Source organism: Calliphora vicina, chromosome 3 (genome assembly GCF_958450345.1).
Source record: "Calliphora vicina chromosome 3, idCalVici1.1, whole genome shotgun sequence".
Lineage (NCBI taxonomy): Eukaryota > Metazoa > Arthropoda > Insecta > Diptera > Calliphoridae > Calliphora > Calliphora vicina.
This window is the reverse complement of record NC_088782.1, coordinates 122,305,714-122,332,636: the sequence shown is the minus strand read 5'-3', so window position 1 is coordinate 122,332,636 and position 26,923 is coordinate 122,305,714. Positions and strand designations below refer to the sequence as shown.

The window sequence follows — 26,923 nt, the reverse complement described above, 5'->3', positions numbered from 1 at the left end:
ACTATAGACGAGACTATAGACGAGACTATAGACGAGACTATAGACGATGCTATAGACGATGCTATAGACGGTACTATAGACGATACTACGACGAGACTATAGACTAGACTATAGACGATACTATAGACGATACTATGAAGAGACTATGGACTATACTATAGACCAGACTATAGACGAGAATATAGACGAGACTATAGACGAAACTATAGACGAAACTATAGACGAAACTATAGTCGAAACTATAGACGAGACTATAGACGAGACTATAGACGAGACTATAGACGAGACTGTCGACGAGACTATAGACGAGACTATAGACGAGACTGTAGACGAGACTGTCGACGAGACTATAGACGAGACTATAGACGAGACTATAGACGAGACTATAGACGAGGCTATAGACGAGGCTATAGACGAGACTGTAGACGAGACTATAGACGAGACTATAGACGAGACTATAGACGAGGCTATAGACGATGCTATAGACGATGCTATAGACGAGACTATAGACGATGCTATAGACGAGACTATAGACGATACTATAGACGATACTACGACGAGACTATAGACTAGACTATAGACGAGACTATAGACGATACTATAGACGATACTATGAAGAGACTATGGACTATACTATAGACCAGACTATAGACGAGAATATAGACGAAACTATAGACGATACTACAACGAGGTTATAGACGAGACTATAGACGATGCTATAGACGAGACTATAGACGATACTATAGACGATACTATGGACGATACTATAGACCAGACTATAGACGAGAATATAGACGAAACTATAGACGAGACTATAGACGAGACTATAGACGAAACTATAGACGATACTATAGACGAGACTATAGACGATATTATAGACGAGGCTATAAACAAGACTATAGACGATACTATAGACCAGACTATAGACTAGACTATAGACGAGACTATAAACAGGACTATAGACGAGACTATAGACGAGAATATAGACGAAACTATAGACGAAACTATATACGAGACTATAGTCGTCTAGTCTATAGACGACTAAAAAATATTTAAAATTTTTATTTTAAAGTATATTTTAGTGAAAGTTATAGAAGATTCGGAAAAGCCGAATATAGCTCTCTTACTTGTTATTTTTTTGTATAATCATTAATTTTTATTTCCATTTACATATTTTTCTTATTACTGACACTGTAATTCAAAAGTTTCTTACAGTCATTACCCCACCTTTTTGAATTCATTTAAATCTAAAATCTTTTAACATATATATAGAGTATATATTACAAGGTTAGAAAAGTGTATAAAAATAAAGCATACTTTTAGGATGATTAATATTAAGCATGTATGTTAAATGTATTTACAAACGTTACATTTTAAATAAAATAAAGTATTATACTATATGCCTTTGATATATTTATCTTAATCCATCTTAAACCCTTTGTTCTGCTGCAAACATGTTAGGCTGAGCCAGAACAAAATAAAATGTAAAAAAAACATAAAAAATAATTTAAAAATCATTGCCTGTCTACCTTTAAAAAGGTTAAACTTTTTAAAATGATTAACATATAATGTAATCTGTTAAATATGTCAGAATATAGCTTTTTTATTGTAAACATAAATTATTCAAAAATTATCATAAATCATAGCCTACTTTTAGGGGATTAAAAATTTTAAAATATTACAAAAAATAAAGCATATCTTCAAATAAGAAACTAATTAATTTTATATATGTTTTTTTTACTTTCTTTTTAGGTATTTCATATTATCTTATAACTCTCAAGCATTTTGAGCTTAATTAAACAACGATTTGGGAGTGTAAAAAATCTCCTTTTAAATTTAATTTTATAATAAACTTACGAATGTTAAGTAATCAAAAACTGGTGATATGTGAAGCAACAAATAAGACGTAAGTTACAAAAACTGTTAAACAATATAACAAACAAAAAAAAAACCACAAATGTTTAAACAAATTCGACTACACGCGAAATCAAAATTTTTACCAAAAGCCAGAGAGAAATTTCATACACTTAAACGCAGCAGATAAAAATAACAAAATCAAATCAAATAAAAGTCAATATATTTTGCATAGGTAAGTAGACTCTTTGGAAAAACAAAAAGAAACCCCTAAAAATATGCTACAGTTTTTATTTTTTTTGTGCTTATTTCAAGATTTATATACTTAAAAAATGTGAATATTTAAAAAAAAACAAGTAAGAAAGTATGGTCGGTCAAGCCCGACCATATAATACCCTACACTAAGTAAAAGAGCAAAAAAAAATTTTCTTTTAAAATTTCAATAATTTATATTTTTGAGTGATTTTCGGAAGTGGGCCTTATATGGGGGCTATGACCAATTATGGACCGATCACCATGAAATTAGGTCGTGTGATTTATGTCTATATTAAAGTTAACTATGTTGAATTTTGTGTGTTTACCAATATTTTTAAGCGATTTATGCACGTTAAAGTGATTTTCGGAAGCGGGTCTATATGGGAGCTATGACTAATTATGGACCGATCGTAACAAAATTTGGTGACATGAATTTTGTATATATAAAACTTATTTGGAGCGAAATTTGTGTAGATACATAGATAAATTAAACATTTATGACCGATAAAGTCCAATTTCGAGGGGACATTTGTATGGGGGATAGGTGAAATAATGGACCGATTTCAGCCAGTTTCAATAGGCTTGGTCCTTGGGCCGAAAAAGTAATATGTACCAAAGTGATTCTAAGTCGATCGGTATACTTTAAGGTGGGTGTTAGACTAATATTTTTGGGCGTTACAAACATCTGCACAAACGCATAATACCCTCCCCACTATGGTGGTGTAGGGTATAAAAAATAAGAGAAAGTACATAAAACTAAAAAAAGATTTGCTTCTTTTTCATTTTTTGAATGAGTGAATCGAACTCAAACAAAAACCAACACAACAGCACTCAAATGATAAAAAATGTTTATTTTAAAATCGTATGACGTTATAGTATTTCTTTGTAGCAATTTTTTAAGCAGAACAACTACTAGTTGTTGTTTTTTATTTTTTTTTTGTATAAAAAATAACGAACTGCAAGCAACCTTGAATAAGTTTCTTTTAAGTACCCTACACTTTGTTTTGGAAACAAAATTGTTCAAGTTTGTGATTTTTTTTTTAAATTTTTCAAAAGAAATAAACAAAATGTTAATATTTTCAAAAACTAGATTGAACAAACACTAGACTTTAGACTAGACTCTAGACTAGACTTTAGACTAGATTTTAGACTAGACTTTAGACTAGACTTTAGACTAGACTTTAGACTAGACTTTAGACTAGATTTTAGACTAGACATTAGACTAGATTTTAGACTAGACTTTAGACTAGATTTTAGACTAGACTTTAGACTAGACTTTAGACTAGACTTTAGACTAGACTTCAGACTAGATTTTAGACTAGACTTTAGACTAGACATTAGACTAGATTTTAGACTAGACTTTAGACTAGACTTTAGACTAGATTTTAGACTAGACTTTAGACTAGATTTTAGACTAGACATTAGACTAGATATAGACTAGACTTTAGGCTAGATTTTAGACTAGACTTTAGACTAGATTTTAGACTAGACTTTAGACTAGATTTTAGACTAGACATTAGACTAGATTTAGACTAGACTTTAGACTAGATTTTAGACTAGACATTAGACTAGATTTAGACTAGACTTTAGACTAGTCTTTAGACTAGACTTTAGACTAGATTTTAGACTAGACTTTAGACTAGATTTTAGACTAGACATTAGACTAGATATAGACTAGACTTTAGGCTAGATTTTAGACTAGACTTTAGACTAGATTTTAGACTAGACTTTAGACTAGATTTTAGACTAGACTTTAGACTAGATTTTAGACTAGACATTAGACTAGACTTTAGACTAGACTTTAGACTAGATTTTAGACTAGACATTAGACATTAGACTAGACTTTAGACTAGACTTTAGACTAGATTTTAGACTAGACTTTAGACTAGATTTAAACTAGACTTTAGACTAGACTTTAGACTAGACTTTAGACTAGACTTTAGACTAGACTTTAGACCAGACATTAGACTAGATTGAAACTAGACTTTAGACTAGACTTTAGACTCGATTTTAGACTAGACTTTAGACCAGATTTTAGACTAGACTCTAGACTAGACATTAGACTAGACTTTGGACCAGATTTTAGACTAGACTCTAGACTAGACTCTAGACTATACATTAGACTAAATCTAGACTAGACATTAGACTAGATTTAGACTAGACTAGACTTTAGACTAGACTTTAGACTAGATTTTAGACTAGACATTAGACTAGATATAGACTAGACTTTAGATTAGTCTAAGACTTTATATTAGACTTTACACTAGACTTTAGACTAGACTTTAGACCAGATTTTAGACTAGACTTTAGACTAGAAATTAGACTAGACTTTAGACTAGACTTTAGACTGGACTTTAGACTAGACTTTAGACTAGATTTTAGACTAGACTTTAGACTAGATTTTAGACTAGACTTTAGACTAGAAATTAGACTAGACTAGACATTAGACTAGATATAGACTAGACTTTAGATTAGTCTAAGACTTTATATTAGACTTTACACTAGACTTTAGACTAGACTTTAGACCAGATTTTAGACTAGACTTTAGACTAAACTTTAGACTAGACTTTAGACTAGACTTTAGATTAGACTAGACATTAGACTAGACTTTAGATTAGTCTAAGACTTTATATTAGACTTTACACTAGACTTTAGACTAGACTTTAGACTAGACTTTAGACTAGACTCTAGACTAGAATTTAGACTAGGCTTTAGACCAGTCTAGTCTAAAGTCTAGTTTATTTCAGAAATTTGTTTATTTTTCTTTACACTTATAGCTTTCATTCCTTTCTACTTATATCTTCTAAATAATTTCATTTCCAAACTAAAGCATACTTATAGGAGGCATGACGTAAGCTTATATTTATTTAGTGGTTTGTAATTTTAAATTGACAGCAGGTGTTGGTTAGAAAACAGCAAACACCAACCAACCAAAGTAAAAAATCATACACTTAGAAAAGAAAAAGCATAGAAGTAAATGAAACTAAAAAAAAAAAAATAGAGAAAATCTTTTAGTAAATTGAATGCAAGAAAAAAAAAAGATAAATTGCCTTATTTTTAAAACTCTGGCTTGGCAACCAATATATAAAACTGGCTGGCCAATGTAAAAGTAATGCATTTCCAGTTAATAAATCACTACTAGTAGGAAATTACAAGCATTTTTACACTTTATTAGAAATTGAAAAATTAATTTAAAACAAAAAAAAAAAAAACATTCAACTAATTATAAAATAACTTTAATAGCGTTTTAGTATTTTTCTAAGTTTGATTGTGTTACATTTTCTATATATTTTTTTTTTTAAAAAAAATTAACTTTAATAGTAAAAACAAAAGTTTAATAAAAATAGAAAAATATAAGAAAAGTTATTGATCAAACTTTTTATAGGTTAGAGCGAAAGTTACTCTTGTGTGTTTTTTAGCCTAAAAGTATGCATTGTTGTGTTGTTACGAGAACAAGAAAGTGTAGTGTAGAAGTATGTTAGTGTTTTAGAACAAGTAAAAAGTTAGAGAAAATATAAAATACATATTGTTTTTAAAACATGGTTACAATAAATAAGTTTTAACTAGTTTTTATAGGTTATGAACTTTTATGACATGTTTCAATCAAAAGTTTATGACACATTTAGCAAATATGGTTGCTTTTCATTTTTTTTTTTTTTAAAAAACGTTGAAAAATAGACAGCCAGGTTGAAGTCAATTAAAGAATACAATATTATTAAAATTCCGTCAAATAGGATAAATTTATGATCATACAACTAAAAATTATAGTTTTGAAAGGATTGAAGATAAATTGGGACTATAAAAAAGACCTACAAGTGAAGATAAATTTTAAGTATATAAAGACCTACGATTGTAGCTAGAACTGAACTCAATAAAGACCTACGATTGTAGCTAAAATTGAACTCCATTTAACTATAGAAAGACTTAAGATTGAAGCTAAAATTTAACAATCTTAAGACCTACGATAGGAGCTAAATTTGGGCTATGTAAAGACCTAGAATTGAAGCTAAAATTGAGCTATCTAAAGTCCTACGATTGAAGCTAAACTTTAACTCCATAAAGACCTACGATTGAAGCTAAAATTTAACTCCATAAAGACCTACGATTGAAATTAAAATTTAACTCCATAAAGACCTACGATTGAAGCTAAAATTTAACTCCCTAAAGACCTACGATTGGAGCTAAAATTGGACTACTTAAAGACCTACGATAGGAGCTAAATTTGATCGATCTAAAGACCTACGATTGAAGCTAAAATTTAACTCCCTAAAGACCTACGATTGGAGCTAAAATTGAACTACTTAAAGACCTACGATAGGAGCTAAATTTGATCGATCTAAAGACCTACGATTGAAGCTAAAATTAAACTCCATAAAGACCTACGATTGATGCTAAACTTTAACTCCATAAAGACCTACGATTGAAATTATAATTTACCTCCATAAAGACCTACGATTGAAGCTAAAATTAAACACCATAAAGACCTACGATTGAAGCTAAACTCTAACTCCATAAAGACCTACGATTAAAATTAAAATTGAGCTCCATAAAGACCTAAGATTGAAGCTAAAATTAAACACCATAAAGACCTACGATTGAAGCTAAACTTTAACTTTATAAAGGCCTACGATTGAAGCTAAACTTTAACTTTATAAAGGCCTACGATTGAAATTAAAATTTAGCTCCATAAAGACCTACGATTGAAGCTAAAATTTAACTCCATAAAGACCTAAGATTGAAGCTAAAATTAAACACCATAAAGACCTACGATTGAAATTAAAATTTAACTCTATAAAGACCTACGATTCAAATTAAAATTTACCTCCATAAAGACCTACAATTGAAGCTAAAATTAAACTCCATAAAGACCTACGATTGAAGCTAAAATTAAACACCATAAAGACCTACGATTGAAGCTAAAATTAAACTCCATAAAGACCTACGATTGAAGCTAAGCTTTAACTCCATAAAGACCTACGATTGAAATTAAAATTGAGCTCCATAAAGACCTACGATTGAAGCTAAAATTTAACTCCATAAAGACCTAAGATTGAAGCTAAAACTGAACACCATAAAGACCTACGATTGATATTAAAATTGAGCTCCATAAAGACCTACGATTGAAGCTAAAATTGAACTACTTAAAGACCTACGATTGAAGCTAAAATTGAACTACTTAAAGACCTACGATTGAAGCTAAAATTGAACTACTTAAAGACCTACGATTGAAGCTAAAAAGACCTAAGAATGAAGCTAAAATTTTACGATGCAAAGACCCACGATTGAAGCTAAAAAGACCTAAGAATGAAGCTAAAATTTTACGATGTAAAGACCCACGATTGAAGCTAAAAGTGAACTCCATAAAGACCTACGATTGATGCTAAAATTGAACTCCATAAAGACCTACGATTGAAGCTAAAATTAAACTCCATAAAGACCTACGATTGAAGCTAAGCTTGAACTCCATAAAGACCTACGATTGAAATTAAAATTGAGCTCCATAAAGACCTACGATTGAAGCTAAAATTTAACTCCATAAAGACCTAAGATTCAAGCTAAAATTGAACTATAAAAAGACCTAAGAATGAAGCTAAAATTTTACGATGTAAAGAAAATTTTACGATTGAAGCTAAAAGTGAACTCCATAAAGACCTACGATTGATGCTAAAATTGAACTTTAAAAAGACCTGCAATTGAAGCTGAAATCTAAAGACTTTCGATTGAAGCTAAAATTGAACTTTCTAAAGACCTACGATTGAAGCTAAAATTGAACTATCTAAAGACCTATGATGAAAGCTAAAATGTGACTAAGAAACACCTATGATTGAACACTTATGATTAAAGCTAAACTGGAAATTAATCAACATTCATTAAGTCCTTTCTAAAAACTAACGATTGAGGCTAAACTACAGCTACAGAAAATACAGCTTTACTGTACATTCCTTACACATCGCTGATTTCTTGATTTCACAACTTTTTACTTACAATTCAATGAATTCTTTGTTGCTAACTTGGCTTCTTCTTCCTTTCTTTTTTTTTTTAATAAAACCTCTTTTATTGTTAAATATTTCTTAACACGTAGTCGTAATATTTGCCTTTAACAGCCTATAATTTCGATTTCAGTTATAAATAACAAAATTTTAATTGCTAAATACAAGAGCTAACCTGCTTCTTCCACATTTAACTAGCAAACATACACTTACACCTTATGTATTATTATAATTACAAACGGAAACACAAATCAAACATTAGCAAAAGAATACTTAAACACAACCTTAAGAAAATTTTACCTTAATTAAGCGATTTCTACAGGAGAAACAGAAATGAAATAGAAAAAAAATCTGTATATTTTCTATATGTCTATAGTTTAATTAGTAATAAGCATATAAACATGGAAATTCCTAACAAACACAGCCTTAAAGTAGGCCATGTATTTTGGTATTAAAGCAAACACTCCCTAAAAATATACTGCATTCATACTGAACGTATGAGTTATAATAATACAATATTTACAACACATTCAAAAACATTGACCTTTTGTTGTCTTATTGTTGTTGTTTTTGTTATTATTATATGAGTTTTTATTGGTGGTGTTTGTTTTCGTTGTTGTTGTTGTTGCTTTTGTTTTTATTAAAGTTTTTCTTTGTTGTCGTATTGTTTTCCTTCTTAGTATTTATTATTTAATTTTCTTTGCTGTTGTTTTTGTTTTTGCTGTTACAGTTTTATTGTTGTTTTTATTGCCATAATAGTCCAAACGGAAACTTGGCAGCAACAAAAATTCAAACGAACTCTTATAACTACAACAGCAAAGGCAACACACAACAGCAATAAAAAGTCATTAAATCATAGCATATTGTTTAGGCTGTAGAAGTATACGTAATATTTAATAATAATGTAACATACACAAAGGCAGCCAAACAACCAACCAACCAGCCAGCCACCCAGTCATTTCAAAATAAAATACAAAATTAAATTACGAGAAAGTAGTTAAATTTTTTGAACAATAAATTAAAGGTTTTTTAGTGTTGTTTGTGGGATTAATAATGAAATATATTACAGATATAATAAATAATAGCATATTTAACATTGCTTGGAGGTTAAACAATAAAAACTCTGATTGAAATTGATAAAAAAAAGTAAAATATTTAGAGATTTAAACAAAGAAGATAAGGAACATGTTGCTGATATTTCAATTAAATGACAAAATTTGGTGTCACCATCCTAGTTTGTTATATATAATTTTTCGTAATGGAAATTCTTAAATTTTTTTTAATATATTAAATTTTCGCTTGATTAAACTTTTAAACAAATGACACTACTTTCATTCATCTAAATTCTTTCTCCCAGGAATGTTTAACTACTTACTTTTATTGCTTTGGCTTTGGGAAGCCCCCAAAAGTATGCTTTGAATTTCCTTACTACACGTTTTTAAAAGAAATTTACATTAATATTCCTAAAACACTTTAATAACCCCAAAAACAATTTGTGTTGCCAGCATTGTGGTTTCGTTAAGCCTCAAAATAGGCACTAAATTTTTAAGATTTATTGTAGCATCCAAAAATATGCTTTAATGTTTGTGGTTAAAGTGTATTTTTCTGTATTTAAACCCTTAAATTATACTTTATTTTAAAGTAAAAATACAAATTGTAACTCCTCTTTTAGTTACTATTTTGCTTGGCTGCTGCTGGACGGTTATGGAATTTTAAATGTGTCAGGTTTTTTTGTGGAGAAAGAGTAAAATTGGTTTCATCAAATTAGGAAAATAACTTGCTTAAATATTTAGGTTTTTTTCACACACATGTGTTATATTTTGTCTTTATAATTTTTGTTGCTTTCACTTTGAAATCTTTTTATAAAGAAAATAACACAGTGAAAAGTAACATTAAAATATCAAAGATAGCAGCTAAATTGTAAATTTATAAGGACTCTTTCAACGAACAAAGATTGGTGTTAAATTGGGAATTTATAAAGACCTAATATGTGATATTTTATAGCCTTAATACTGAAGCTAATATTGAACTGCATAAAGACCTGCGATTGAAGCTAAAATTTAACTCCATAAAGACCTTCAAGTGAATCTAAAATTTAACTCCATAGAGACCTACTATTGAAGCTTAAATTGAACTTCATAAAGACCTACGATTAAAGCTAAACTTGAACTCCATAAAGACCTGCGATTTAAGCTAAAATTGAACTTCATAAAGACCTACGATTCAAGCTAAAATTGAACTTTATAAAGACCTAGGATTGAAGCAAAAATTGAACTCCATAAAGACCTACGATTGAAGCTAAAATTTAAATTTATAAAGACCTACGATTGAAGCTAAAATTTAACTCCATAGAGACCTACTATTAAAGCTAAAATTGAAGTATATAAAGACCTACGTTTGAAGCTAAAATTTAAATTTATAAAGACCTACGATTGAAGCTAAAATTTAAATTTATAAAGCCTTCGTTCGCAGCTAAAATTGAACTCCATAAAGACCTGCGATTGAAGCTAAAATTGAACTTTATAAAGACCTATGATTGAAGCAAAAATTGAACTCCATAAAGACCTACGATTGAAGCTAAAATTTAACTCCATATACACCTTCGATTGAAGCTAAAATTGAACTCCATAAAGACCTGCGATTGAAGCTAAAATTGAACTATTTATACACCTTCGATTGAAGCTAAAATTTAACTCCATAAAGGCCTACGATTGAAGCTAAAATTTAACTCCATAAAGACCTACGATTGAAGCTAAATTTGAACAACTTAAAGACCTTCGATCGAAGCTAAAATTGAACTCCATAAAGGCCTACGATTGAAGCTAAAATTGAAATCCATAAAGACCTACGATTGAAGCTAAAATTGAACTCCATAAAGGCCTACGATTGAAGCTAAATTTGAACAACATAAAGACCTACGATTGAAGCTAAAATTTAACTTTATAAAGACCTATGATTGAAGTTAAAATTGAACTCCATAAAGACCTACGATTGAAGCTAAATTTGAACAACTTAAAGACCTTCGATCGAAGCTAAAATTTAACTTTATAAATACCTACGATTGAAGCTAAAATTGAACTTTATAAAGTCCTACGACTGAAGCTAAAATTGAACTCCATAAAGACCTACGATTGAAGCTAAAATTGAACTCCACAAAGTCCTACGATTGAAGTTAAAATTTAACTCCGTAAAGATCTACGATTAAAGCTAAATTTGAACAACTTAAAGACCTTCGATCGAAGCTAAAATTTAACTTCATAAATACCTACGATTGAAGCTAAAATTGAACTTTATAAAGTCCTACGACTGAAGCCAAAATTTAACTCCATAAAGACCTAGAATTGAAGCTAAAATTAAACTTTATAAAGACCTACGATTAAAGCTAAACTTGAACTCCATAAGGACCTGCGATTGAAGCTAAAATTGAACTCCATAAAGACCTACTATTCAAGCTTAAATTAAACTTTATAAAGACCTATGATTGAAGCTAAAATTTAACTTTATAAAGACCTACAATTGATGCCAAAATTGAACTCCATACAGACCTACAATTGAAGCTAAAATTTAACTCCATAAAGACCTACAATTGATGCCAAAATTGAACTCCATAAAGACCTAAGATTTGTATCCAAATTTCTATAACATTTCCTTAAACATTTTTCATTGCCTTAGATCTCCTTTTCTATAACAACTACCTTCATTTCAAATATTAACCACATGAATTTCTAGCATACATTTAGGTGTATAATAATATACATATTCATGCCTAAAAGTATACAACAGAAAACTATAAAACCCCCACAAAATAAAAAAAAAAGAAATGGCCATAAAAGAAAACAACTACACTTACAAAGAAACATAGTATAAATATTTCAAACAAAAAATTCTTTTCATATAAAAATATATATAAATATTAAAGGCAAAATGCTCAGGTATAAGGTTTTAGCAGAAAAGCACACACACAGGCTGCTTCTTTATAATACATATTCTAAAGCATACCTTTAGGGGCATGTATACTTTAACATTGAAAAGAAGAGCAAAAAATGCTTCAAAATAAGAATTTTATTAATCACATACACTTATGTTTTTAAATATTAAAAAAAATAACCGCCTTTTTGTTGTGTTATATGTTGTTTCCTTGCTTCAGTTAGAATTGAAAATTTTTAAAACAAATTATAATGTTGTTGTTGGGGGGGGGTTTGAATGGAGTTGTGGTGCTCATGTGGCCCGTGTCATGTTACTCTGGGGTTTATTATCCCCAACATTTCCGCTTTTCATTATGATGACAAATTTTGTCACTTGTTTTTCTGTTGCTGCGCTTTATTTCCGTTTCGTGTCAGTCTTTTTTTTTAATTTTATTTTTTCGATGAGGTTTTCATTTCAAAATTTGTTAAGTGTGATTGCTATAAGAGAGTGAGTGAGAGAGTGTTTGTGTTTTGAGATAATTGTGTTGTTGCGGGGGTATAATTTCCTAATGATATCATGTTTAAATATGTGATGGTTTTAGAGGACATACGGAAATTTTTAGTTTTTTTTTTAAGAGGGAGCCTTAAAATTAAGAAAATTAGAAATAAAAATCTTGATAAAAAAATTAAAAACTATTGAAAAATTTCAAAAGTTTAAGCGAATATTTGACATGTTTTGTGTAAAACAATAATTTTACCTTGTGTAATTTTAAAATTTTCAGCATTTTAAGGCTTACCCTTAAATTTGTTTATTTATTAGTTTCAAAAGGTTTTTGCGGTAACTCTCCCTTCCCCAACAACCTTTCCAAAAATTCCAAAAAAATAAATATAAACAAAATTTTAAAACACGTACATCTGTTTTCATTTTATAGACATCATGTAGATAGAGAGCTTTATATTTCATAAACAATTTCAATTAGTTTCGTTTACAACATTAGAACTAATCATTGTTTACACACACATACACACTCGTATGTATATGTTTGTTTACATATGTAAACTATATGTGTACTCTACATTTGTGGTAATTGTATATTGTTGTAGTTGTGTTAAAATAACTATATTTACTTTATCAGATTCCCCAAATAATGTGCATTCTAACGAGCTGAAGAGTGGAAGTGTACAAAAACGAACGTGTTTACTTAGAAAAAGACAATAAAATTAAAAATTTATAAATGTAATTTTTACACACTCTGCTGCCTGCCTGCCTTGCCTGCTTGTCCATGAACAAATGGCAAGGACAAATGTAAACAACCATAACAAATAAAGAAGAAATGTTGTGTGTGGTGTGTAAATTAATAACAGCAAAAGATAATTTGTTGAAGTAGAGTGAAATTATTATTGCAAAAATAATATTTAAGGAAATTGGCATAAAAGGGAGGAGACTAACAGTTACAACTGGGCTAAAATCTATAAGTTTACTTAAGGTAAATAATGTAAATTATGAACAATTTTTTTTTTTTTTGGAGTTGGAGCTTCTTGTGTCAATTGTGGTGTAAAGAATGTAAAAAAATATGAAAATTAAATACTTTAAAAAGTAAAATATAGACAATTCTGTATAGTTTACCTCAAATTTTCAATTGTTTACCTCATGTAAAATTCAATTTTGTATTGTTTATTTAAAAAAAAAATTTTGGGTTCCAAATATAGACAATTTTCAATTGATTACCTCAAATTTTCAATTGTTTACCTTTTGTAAAGTTTTGTGTAAACAATGTAAATAATGTTAAATTTAAGGTAACATTTAATAATACAATTTATTATTGTTTTCTTATCAAGAAATTCAAAAATAAGAATTATTTACATAATATAATCATGTAAACAATGTAATTATCGGATAAACTGCTCAAATTTGAAATGTTTACTTTGTGTAAACAATCATGTAAAGAATAAAAATCAACCTAAAACTATTCAAATTGAAATCTTTAAAGAGTTTGTGTTAGTAATACAAACATTATAGACTTGTTTACCTTGAATTTTCAATTGTTTACCTTATGTATATAATGGGTAAACAATGTAAATAATAGCAAATAAAAACCAAATTTAATGATTTAAATGATTAAAACGTAAAATTTCAATTGTTTACATGATGTCAACAATCGTGTAAAGAATGTAAACGAAGCAATTAATACAAAAATATGCAGACACAAATATTATGACCTTCTTAGCAAGTTAAAATAATAAATTTTAGTTGTTTACTTGATGTCAAAAACCATGTAAACAATGTAAACAATTAAATTGGTACTTTAAAAATTTTAAAATTTAGATTTGAAAGAGTATTTGGTGGACAATAGAGGTATTTGGAAATAGTTTACCTCATGTAAATATGCTGTAATCAATGTAAACAATACCTAATAAAGGCCTAATTTCATGATATAAATTCATAAAGACGTTTAAATGACCACTATCAATTGTTTACATTATGTCAACAGTCATGTAAACCATGTAAAAAACGTTATTTATAATAAATATTGAAAAAAATTAAAGGTAATAACTTTCGTTATTTCCATTTCAGATACAAATTTAATTGTTTACATTACAGTAGTGTAAACAATGTAAACTTTTAAATTATTTCCTAATGATGTTTAAAATCAACATTTTATAGTGTTTTTGCTTAAATTAGCAACAATTTTGAATTGTTTACATCGTGTAAATAATGGTTACACAATGTAAATTATAACAAAAAAGGTTAAAATGTAGGAAAAAAGTATATTTTAGTCTCTTTATCAAATTTAAAGTTGAAATTTTAATTGTTTACATTGTGTAAACAAATGTGTAAACAATGAAATTTAAACAAAAAAAATAATTTTAAAGGCTACTTAGTTATATTTCTATATTTTGAAATATAAATTATACAATTTTTATTATTTACCTGGAGTAAACAATCGGGTAAAGTATGTAAAAAAATTAAAATTTCCCTAAAATTTTACAATTTCAAACAATTAAAGGTTTGTGGTTAACATACAGATAATTTACAATTGTTTACCTCATGTAAATATTGGGTAAACAATGTAAATAATAGCAAAAAAAATTAAAATTTAACATAAAAATCCTTCTTATCAAGTTAAAATTACAAATTTGTATTCTTTACATTATGTAAACAATCATGGAAATAATGTAAACAATTAGTACATTTCCCCATGACTTTATAATTCAACATTTTAAAGAGTTTGTGCTTAAGGTAGATGCATATTTGAATTGTTTACCTCATGCAAATATGATGTAAACAATGTAATTAATTATAAAAATGGTAAAATTTAAAAATACAAATTATTAAAAACCATTTATTATTTCAAAATGAAAATTTTAAATTGTTTACATTGTGTAAACTATCAAGTAAATAATGTAAACAATTAAAATTCTCTTGAAATTTATAAAATTAAAAATTTTCTTGATTTTTTACTTAAAATAAACACAATTTTGAATTGTTTACATTATGTAAACAATGTGTAAATAATACGAAAAACAACAAGTTTAATAATAAACATTATTTAAATTACTTGGAAAGTGAAAATAAAACAAAAATTATTATTTACCTTATGTAAACAATCGTGTAAATAATGTAAACAATGCAATTTATTTAAAAAAATAATAAATTATAATGATATAAATATTTTCTCAAGATGAAATGCTACAATTTTTATTGTTTACCTCATGTCAACAACTGTGTAAAGCAGGTAAAATAAATTAATTTTACCTATTATGATCAAATTGCAAAGATTTCACACATATTCGGTTAAAATAGGCACTATTTTGAGTTGTTTACATTATGTAAACATTGTGCAAACAATGTAAATAATACCTGAGAATGTCAAATTTAATAATAAAAAGTATTTATGATCATTTACAAGAGAAAAAGTAAAATTTTTAGTAATTTACCTTATGTAAACAATCATTTACACGATGTAAACAATGTGATTTATACGAAAAATAATAAATTATAAAGATATAAATATATTCTCAAGATGAAATGCTAAAATTTTAATTGTTTACCTCATGTCAACAAATATGTAAAGCAGGTAAAATAAATTAAATTCTTCTATTATGATAAAATTGAAAAGTTTTGACATATATTTGGTTGAAATATAGACAAATTTGAATTGTTTACATTATGTAAACAATGTAAATAATACCTAAAAATGTTCAATTTAATAATAAAAATTACTGTTTATTATTTACAAGAGATAAAGTAAAAGTTTTAGTAATTTACTTAATCATTTACACGACGTAAACAATGTAATTTATATGAAAAATACTTATTTTCTGTTAAATTATTAATTTTTTGCACTTTAAGCCTAAAAACTGTAGCATATTTTTAGGAGTTTTCATAAATATGTTTAAAATGTCTCTAAATTAATAAATTTTTATCTTTTCTTCTTCAATTCCAGCAAAAAACCAAAACTTTATTACTCGAATAAGCAAACTGGGCTTTAACTTTTGATGTTTTTTTTTTATATTTAACAAAAAAAAAAAATAGTTTTTAAATACAACCAAAAAAATATATAACTTGTAGAGTTTATTTTTTATTGAAAAAGAAAAATCGACGAAAAACAAAACCTACAAAAATTAGGGGAAATCAAAACGCTTCTTTCTAGGATTAAAATACAAAAAGAAAAACCAAAAACTTTTAGAAAAAAACAAATTTAAGTCTTCATATAACAAACAAATAAAAAAACGATAAATTAAAAAAAAAAACACAAAATTTTTTTTTTAGAAATAAGAGCAAAATATTATGGATAATTTACCCATACTGAAAACAAGCAGTAAAAATAAAGCAACTACCACAACAACTTCTATAAACCCAACAACAATAATTAATACACAAGAACAAACCCAAGTTGTAAACAAAACCAAACGTTATAAATTACAAAGATCTACCGAAAATTTCGATGATCACCACTGTGAGGATTTGTTGAGCACGTCAGCACACCAGGAATTACAGGACGTAATGGGAGGAGGTTTTGCTACACCACCGCCCACTTACTGTAAACAATTTATGCAAAACGCTGTCACCAGCAGCGCAGCATTATTAACGAATTTGAGCAACGAAAAACCCAAGACCAATAGCAACCACCAACACAGCAACTGCAATAACACTTCTTCAACAATTAAACACATACATTCTGCCATAGATTTACCAATGCACGAGAAACTATTGGAGAATGATGGGTGCGATAAGAACCCCAAAGATAAGACTGAGAAACTGAAAACCAAAACGCATAAAGAATCGAAATTTGCCGAAAAGTTAAGGCGCAGCTTTAGAAGAGGCGAACACAAGTCGCTGGAAATTAAAAGGCAGGATAAAAAGGATCCTGGAGATCTGACAGCAGCCCAGGAGAGAAGCAGCAGTTTAAGGCCTTTGCAGCAACAGCTACAGAACTCTGCTTCCATATTCTCTTTAACCAATTTGCCTGGTTTGGGGGGTCACATCAATCCGGCTTTATTGTTAGACAGTCCTGACGAAAGTACTCCGCCGGAATTTGCCTACCGCCATCTAAGTAGTGTGGCCACTACCAATTCCAGCACCTCATTGGAGAGTAACTTCTGTGAGAGTCCTACCACTAGTATTAGCTATTGGGCGTGGCATATGAACAATAACAATATGGGGGCTGAACTAAGTACTAGCACAAATACCAACCCAGCCTCTAACACTCCAGCTAATCGTGCCGCTAACAATGACAATCGCAAATGCTTGCAGCAGCAGAGTAGCAGTAAAAGTGATTATGAACACCCGCCTGTAACCACAGCCAGCCGCAGCTGCAGCACAGCCAGTGAGAGTAGTACGGCCGCCAAATTGACACGTCTGCAAAACTTTCTCTTTAAATCCAGCAATGAAAGTTCACGCAGCATACAGGGTCACTCCAATGAAGGTTTTACCGCCTCCTCTTTTAATTCTTCCTCGGGGGAATGGGAGAATCTGTGTAACTTTCCCTCTACTTCCAATAATCCTCCCGGAAATGAGGATATTTTGCAGCTAAGTCATGATAATGAAACACAGCATGTAACAGTTGCAGAAAACAATGGCTCTATGAAGAATTATTATCAATATACCTTAGCTTCGCCCAATAATCCCTTTTTGCCGGAGATAACCGCTCGCACATATCATAGCACCTATGAAGAGGAGGAGGAAGATCGTGAGTTAGAGGATGAATTGGATTCTAATGTTACCTCTGTGAAATATAGAATAGGCACCCATTCCGCACAGCTACCCACCCCCATTTACAGTCGCACAGGTTCTCAAGAATCTACCCATAGTGAATATGCCCCACACAATTTGGAACCCCAACTGCAGGCCCAATCTTTAAGCTGTTCGGCATCTGTGACCACGCCTGGCAAACATAAAAGAAAGTTATTTTCTCTAAGCACACCCACCAAGTTAAATTTTCCTCAACAGCAGCAACAACAACAGCAGCTTTTCCAGCAATCGCCAGCACCCAAATCGTTGGGCAGTGACCCTAGCTCCTGCATTCCTCAGCATAAAAATGTCACCAAAACTTCCTCTTGCAATTTAGTACGTAGTCTTAATCCATTTCTACCCTCCACCACAGTGACGTCTTCTTCCCCGCCTCAGCGTACCTCGTCTTCGAGTAGTCTTAACAAACGTACGGGACCATTTAAACAACAGGCTGTTACCTCACCCATAGCGGTGCCCACAACGAATCCTTTAAAGGATCTTAATGCCAGGAGAGAGGAGTTCTTAAGGGCAACCATGCAGATATGTTTGGTGGTGTCACCGCCCTCCTCCAGATTGCAGGTAATTTTTTGGAATTTTTGGATATTTTTTTTTTAATTAAATAAATTTGTTTTTATTAAAAAATTTATAATTTTGGTTTTATTTCTTTTGCTTTTCTTTATATATTATAGGAAATTTTAACTAAATTTTTTTTTTTTTAATTTTAAAAAAAATTTTTTTTTTTTAAATTTCGTTTTCAACATATTGTATGAATTCATTTTATAGATTATGTTAACTGCAACACATCTTATAGAAATGACTGTGAATTTTTATGTTAAAGAGAAAAAGATAAAATTTCCTTTACGAAAATTAGTTTTTAAAGCAAAATACTTAATAATACACCCACGACGTATGAGTATTATTAATTAAATATGTTTCTACATTTTTGCACTTTTCTTTAAGTAAAAGTTAAACAATTTAATTGAAATTTGGTAAGAATAAAGAGAACAATATTGTTTTGCAATCACTTGACACATATGTATAAAAACATGATATTTTTCTGAGTTTTTTATTTAAAAAATAATATTTTTTTTTAAACAAAAATATTTTTTTTTATTTTCGTTTTGAAAATATTTTATGAAATCGTTCTATAAATTATGTTAATTGCAATACATCTCATAGAAATTACTGTGAATTTGTATTTTAAAGAGAAAAAGATAAAATTTCCTTTAGGAAAATAAGTTTTTAAAGCAAAATACTTAATAAGTCACCCACAACGTATGATTATTATTAATTAGATATGTTTCTACATTTTTGCAATATTGGTTAAGTAAATGTTAAAGAACATGATTGAAATTTGGCAAGGTTAGAGAGAACAATATAGACTTATTGAGTTTGTAAAAAATTGATTAATTAATTTAAATAAAACTGAATAAAATCAGTTCATATTTTGAACTTTTGAAATTTTCTTAACATTTTTTTAGGGACTTGTGTTAATTGTCACACAGTTCATAGAATTTAACATAAATTTTTATTTTAATGAAAAATTTCATGTTATTTTGTTAAGGCACAGCTCTTTTAAAGCAAAATACTTAATTTGTTTACCGTGACGTATGAGTATTATTATTTTAATGTGCTTGCTAGTTATTTAACATTTTGTTAAGTAAAAGTTAAGGAATTTTTATGAAATTTTGTAAGAATAAAGAGGACAATATGTACTTCTAATTGCCTGTAATATTGGAATTCATATGATTTTTTATATGAATTTTTTTAAAATTTTAAAAATAATTTTTTTTTTAAATTTTTTTATTTCTGTTAGAAATCAAATCATTTATATGCAGTATAGTGTGAATTGTAAGGCAATTCATAGAAATGTGTGTAAATGTTTATTTTAATAAGAAATTGTATTAAATTTTCTTTAGCTCAATCCATTTAAAGCAAAATTCTTAAATTGTCTTACGTGACGTATGAGTATTATTAATTGTATGTGATTGTTAATTATTTAACATTTTATTAAATTAAAGTTAAGGATTTTTTATGAAATTTAGTAAGAATAAAGAGGACAATATTGACTAATAATTGTACAATATAAACTTAAGTTCGTCTTGTTAATATTAATTCAACATGCCTTGGAATGTGCTAAATCCAATAGAATTTTTATTTCATTTACATACAATTTCTGTTTAATTTTATGTTCTTGTAAAGTTTTCTTCCTTCTCTTTAATCTTCATTTAACCTTACAAAATCTTTTCACTTAAAATAATTCTTTTTTTTTAAGCAAATTTTCAATTAGCACTAAAACAAATACTAATTTGCCTTACAGTTTCTAAGCAAAACTTCTACATATGTATGTAATAAGACAATGAATAAAGTGTTTGGCATTCTCTAACCCTTTTTGCATTTAAATAAAGAATACAAGATATTCCCATTATATTACAGCTTTCAATAAAGGCATAATGCAGAAATGAATACAGAAAACTTTGATATCTAAGTATAAACTAGGAGAAGGATATAGGGAAAGACAGCAAGCAGGACTTGTATACATAAAATTTACTTATAGTTTAAATAAGAGAAGTGTAAGAGATGATATGTTGAATTACAAATACTTGACTTAACACAATCAATACAAAAATTTCTAGTTAGTAAAATAATAAATGCAACAGGAGCTGATAGGGAGTAAGAGGAAAATGAATAAATATAAGGACATTGTAGTAAATTGTGTAAAAGATTTAAAGTATAAATACTAGAAAACTTATATATGTATAATCTAACAGGTATTTAGATTCGAGAAATTTGATGTGTAAGTGTATTTGCATAAGTATTTTCATGTAAACAATAAGGTCTTAACGATCAATATAAAATTTGTAAACATAAATCAAATAAATTCACTTCAGTTAACCATATTCTTAGGAATTCGAGCTGAAAATTAGTTTCATATCGAAGTTTTTCGAAATATTAAATTTTCTGTAATGGGTAGCGTATGAGTATTATTAAATCTAGACAAATTTTAATTATTGCCGTTTTTAATAGTTTTTGTTAAACAATCTTAATGAAATTTGGCTAGTGTTAAGAAATCATTTCAAACTTGAAATTAGATTATGAATATCAAAGGAAATTCTATTAAAATCAATAGAAATTCAAGATTAATGAGGTAAAAATTGATTTGGTTTTGATAAAAAATTTATATGAAAGTTTTTGGAAAACTCTCAATAAAAAACCAATTCAGAAGTCGACTAAATTTTTTAAATTAAACAAAAAATATTTTTTTTTTTTTTAAATTAATTGAAATATATTGTTGGTTGATAAAAGCTATTCCTGATGTTTATTTTCTTTAAATTTATAATTTTTAAATTTTGTTAATGAATTTATCTCAATTATTCCAGAAATTGCAACATATTTCATAGAAATTTTCTTTAAAAACATCTCTTTTAAAGCAAAATACTTAATTTGTCACCCACGACGTATGAGTATTATTAATCCGATATGATTTTACAATTTTGCACTTTTCTTTAAGTAAAAGTTAAACAATTTAATTGAAATTTGTTAAGGATAAACAGAACAATATTGTTTTGCAATCACTTGACACATACCAATAAAAACATGAAATTTTTTAGGAGTTTTTTTTAATTAAAAAAAAATATTTTTTTTTAACATTTTTTTAATTAAATATTTTATGAATTAAGTTTATAAATTATGTTTACTGGAACACATCTCATAAAAATTACTGTCAATTTGTATTTTAAAAAGAAATTTTATTAAATTATCTTTAGAAAAATAAGTTTTTAAAGCAAAATACTTAATTTTTCACCCACGACGTATGATTATTATTAATCAGATATGAATTTTTGAACTTTTGCTTAAGTAAAAGTTAAACAATTTAATTGAAATTTGGTAAGGATAAAGAGAACAATATTGTTTTTCAATCACTTGACACATACGAATAAGTACATGGAATTTTTAAGGAGTTTTTTTTAATTAAAAAAATATTTTTTTTTTTTAAATTTCTTTAATAAAATATTTTATAAATTCTTTCTATAGATTATGTTAACTGCATCACATCTCATAGAAATTATTGTAAATTTGTATTTTAAAAAGAAATTTTATTAAATTATCTTTAGAAAAATAAGTTTTTAAAGCAAAATACTTAATAAGTTACCCACGACGTATGATTATTATTAATTAGATATGTTTCTACATTTTTGCACTTTTGGTTAAGTAAAAGTTAAAAAAACATGATTGAAATTAAGCAAGGTTAGAGAGAACATTATGGTGTTTGTAATTAATTTAAGGAAACCTGAACAAAAAAGTTAAAATTTTAATTTTTTTTACAAAGTTTTTTAAGGACTTGTGTTAATTGTAATACAGTTCATAGAATTTATTGTAAATTTGTATTTTAATGAGAAATTTCATGTTATTTCGTTAAGGTAATATCTCTTTAAAGCAAAAAACTTAATTTGTCTAGCTTGACGTATGAGTATTATTAATGGAATGTGATTGTTAATTATTGAACATTTCATTAAGTAAGCATTAAGGAATTTTTATGAAATTTAGTAAGAATTAAAATAACAATATGGATTTCTAATTAACAGTAGTATTGGCATTCATATGATTTGTTTATATGAAATTTTTTTAAAATTTTAAAATTATTTATTTTTTTTATTTTTTTATTTCTGTTAGAAATCATATCATTTATATGCAATATAGTGTGAATTGTAAGGCTACTCATAGAAATTTTTGTAAATATTTATTTTAATAAGAAATTGTATGAAATTTCCTTTCGAATAATCTATTTTAAAGCTAAATACTTAATTTTTCTTACGTGACGTATGAGTATTATTAATTTAATATGATTTTTAATTATTTATGATTTTATTAAGTAAAAGTTAAGGAATTTTTATGAAATTTGTTAATAATAAAGGCAACAATATGGACTTCAAAAGGCCTTCAGAGTTTGCAATTATTTGTCCATGATGTGTATAAAAACCTCAGAAATAAAATATTTTTTACATAAATTTTTTTTGATATATAGAAATGAAAACATTAAGAGGGAAGAGGGAAAATATAAATTTTAAATTTAAAAAATCTTAATAAATGGCTTTTAATCTCTTTACCTTAAACAATTGAAATTCTTAGCATGCTCAGCTTAAATGTTGCTAAAGTAATGCTTTTATATTTACATTTTTGTTTAAACTTTAAACTTTTTTTGGCAGAATTTTGATAAAAGAAAACTATTATATTCAACTTGTATTGCTGTATAAATTGCTGCATAAATTTAAACAATGAAAAATTAAACTAAAAAGTTTTTCTTCTCCAGTAAATTTTATGTTAAAACACCTGGTTGAAGAATGCATTTTAATTAGATTTAAACAAATGGAAAAATGTAAATATATACAAAAAAGAAATATTAAAAACATTTAAAGCAAAATAAAAATAGAAATCATTATATGATTTATATACAAATGCTTTGCCAGACTTCCCAATTGGAAATTTCACTTTTGAATTCCATAGCGTTTTTATAGAAATTTAATTTAGTATTTAAAACTAAATCTTTCTTTCATTACTTTTTAATTAGTTTTTTTTTACATTTACTCAACCTTAAATAAGTAGTTTTATTTCTCTTTCAAAACATTTACATTTATCCTTTCACCTTTTTACGTTACACTTTTAATTTCCTGATTTTTTTGTTTTTGCTATTTTATCAAAAGTCTTTCAGGTTTAACAGCATAGAATTGACTTTCATTTCTGTGAAAAAAAAGTTTAAATTTGTTTAGCTTGAAGTAAGTTTTTTACAAATTTAAGATTTTTCTAATGAGGGCGTATGATTGATATTAATTTTGTTTAGTAAGTTGGAAATTTGTTGTTTTTGCTTAGTAATTGTTAATGGATTTTAATAAAATTCGGCGGAAAGTAAGAAAACATTATGGACTTTAAATTTAAGTTAAAAATTTTATAAATTTTTCTTATTTTGTGAGAAAATATTTGAGATTACAAAATTTTTTTTCCGTGTTCAATTAATATAATAATATTATTTCAATTGATAGTTTTTATGTTTAAAACTATTAATTGATCTATAAAATAAAACAATTTTCGTTATTTCATACATTTTTTAAAGAATTAAAATTTTACTTATGGTGGCGTATGATTGATATAATTTTTTTTAGTATATTTTAAATTCCGGCATTTTGTTTAATAAATGTTGAAGGATTTTAATGGAATTGGGTGGATATTAAGAAAACACTATGGACTTTAAGTTTAATTTACAAACATAAGGTTGGAGTTAAAAAATTTTGAGAAAATTATTCATATTTTTTAGAAAAATGTTTCTTAGAAAAATATTTTTTTTTTTTTTGGAAAAAAAAAAACTTGTAATAGTATTTCAGTTGATAGTTGTTATGTTTAAAACTTTTAATTTATTTATAAAATCAAAAAATTTTCATTATTTTATAATTTTCTTAAAGAATTAAAATTTTTCTTAAGTGGGCGTATGATTGATATTAATTTTTTATTATTTTGAAAATTTAAGCTTTTTGTTTAGTAAATGTTAAAGGATTTTAATGAAATTTGCTAGAAATAAAGCCAACAATACAGGCTTTAAATCTCATTAGAAATGAAGTCCATATTTCTTGTATAAATAATAAAATATAATAAAGCTGTAAGAAGTTTCAAATAGCAAAAAAAAATATTTTTATCAACTTTATAAAATTTTCTACTAGTTTGGTGTTTTTATTGATAATTATTTCTATTAATTCATAATTATAACAAAAATTCTTTAAATCCTTTTAATACAAATACCTTAATTAAACAAAATTCTCTAGAAATATGAAAATATTATTTTTATTTTCATTATTTTTGTTTAAATCAATAACATTTATATGTTTTAATAAATTATTTATTTGATTTAATTATGTTATTTTTTACTGTGTATTGAATTTATTAATAGTAATATATTTTCCAGCATACGAGTATAATTTCCTTTTTAATGTGATTATTTTTTTTTTGTCATTATAATGATTGTTCTCGGACAATTATGCGATTTAAATGGGAATTTATTCGTTTAATATTTTGTATTATTATTTTTATTATCAATTTAATAATATTAATCATACGCTACAGTGACTAAATATGCTACAAATATTGGAAATTGAAATAGTTAAAAGGAATTAATCATAACGTAATTAATTTCTAAGAAAATCTAAAGAAATAGTAAGTTTGTAAGAAATTGTCAACAAAAATTATATTTTTTTTTGTTGAAGATTAACAACTTATTGTCATAATTTAATGAATTTGCTGGTGTGTAAAGTAATCTTGGTTCTATGAAATATAATTTAGATTGAAGCTCTTTAATTTGTCTTTCATTTAAGAGATAAATCATTTAAAATTGTTTGCTTTTAAATCAGTTTTTTTAAAAATAATATTTTTTGCTACTGGTGGCGTATGATTAATATTATTTATATGTTAGTTTGAAAATATGAATATTTTTGTTATAAAACCTTAAGCGATTTAAATGAAATTTGGTGAGGATCAAGAAAACAATTCAAGCTATTAAGCTAAATTATTTATAAATTTCTCTGGTGTTAGTGATATTGAGGATTAACAACTCATTGTCATAATTGCTTAAATTTTCTGGGTAAAAATTCAGTTTTTTATTAAAATATTATTGTGAATTAAGATCTTTAATTTAGCTTTCATTTGTAAAAAAAAGCATTGAAAATTTTCGGCTTTTAAATAAGTTTTTTAAAGAAATTAATTTTTTTAGAGGTGACGTATGATTAATATTTATTTGTTAGCAGTTCGGAAATTTTGCTTTTATTGTTATTAAAGTTTGATCGATTGTAATGAAATTTGGTTAGATTTAAGAAAACAATTTAAGCTTTTAAGCTAAATAATTTTAAAGTGCATTTGATTATGCACTAAAATTTTCAACAATATATGTCAGTATTTTTAATAAAGTATTATTCAGGATTAAGATCATTAGTTTCTTTCATTTGTAAAAAAAATTATTTGAAATTTTTGGTATTTAAATCAATTTTTTAAAAAAATAAATTTTTACTACTGGTGACGTATGATTAATATTAATTGGTTAGCAATTTTGTAATTTGGCCTTTTCTGTTAGTAAATGTTAACCGATTTTAATGAAATTTGGTACATAGCTAGAAAACAATACTGGCTTTAAATTCTACTAACAATAAAACTACTTCTTTTAATGTTTTTCCAAAAAATTTAAAAATATTTCTCAAAAAATAATAAATTTTTTTCTTTTATCTTCAATTTGTTTAAATTTTATTACTTATTTAATAAAAAAAAATAGTGTTTTATAAAATGCATACTGTTTCCTAAAAATTTTTAAAGCAGAATTTTAAAAGAAAATTTGAAAAAAAATATTTATTAATAATTAAGGATTTATAAATTAAGCCCTTTTTATTATGTTTGCAAACCACTTTAAAACCACTGTTTATCATGTTTTCAATTTATGTATTTATTGTTCATCACTTACACAGTGTTTGTTGGTTTGTATGTATGCAAATTTAAATATTAATTTTTCATCAATGAATCATGATGGAAAACACTTCCGTTTTTCACCATATTTATCAGCTAGAATTTAATTTGTATAAAAGTTTTTAAATTGAAATAAAACTATAAAAAAAATTGCTGAATATTGCAGCAGGAAAATATGATTTGATTAACAA

At 26.8% G+C, this 26,923-nt stretch overlaps 2 protein-coding genes across 4 annotated transcripts in view; both read left to right on the top strand.

The window, feature by feature from the left end:
* LOC135955905 (rhoGEF domain-containing protein gxcJ-like) overlaps window positions 1-26,923 on the top strand; it is a 269,772-nt gene that overhangs the window by 182,364 nt on the left and 60,485 nt on the right. The window lies entirely within an intron of this gene.
* The window catches only part of LOC135953822 (myb-like protein AA), a 40,574-nt gene continuing 30,226 nt past the window's right edge, over window positions 16,576-26,923 (top strand). Inside the window, exon 1 of the mRNA XM_065503834.1 lies at window positions 16,576-18,818. Coding sequence (XP_065359906.1) covers window positions 16,797-18,818 — 2,022 coding nt within the window. The 5' untranslated portion in view covers window positions 16,576-16,796. The remainder of the gene's footprint in view (window positions 18,819-26,923) is intronic.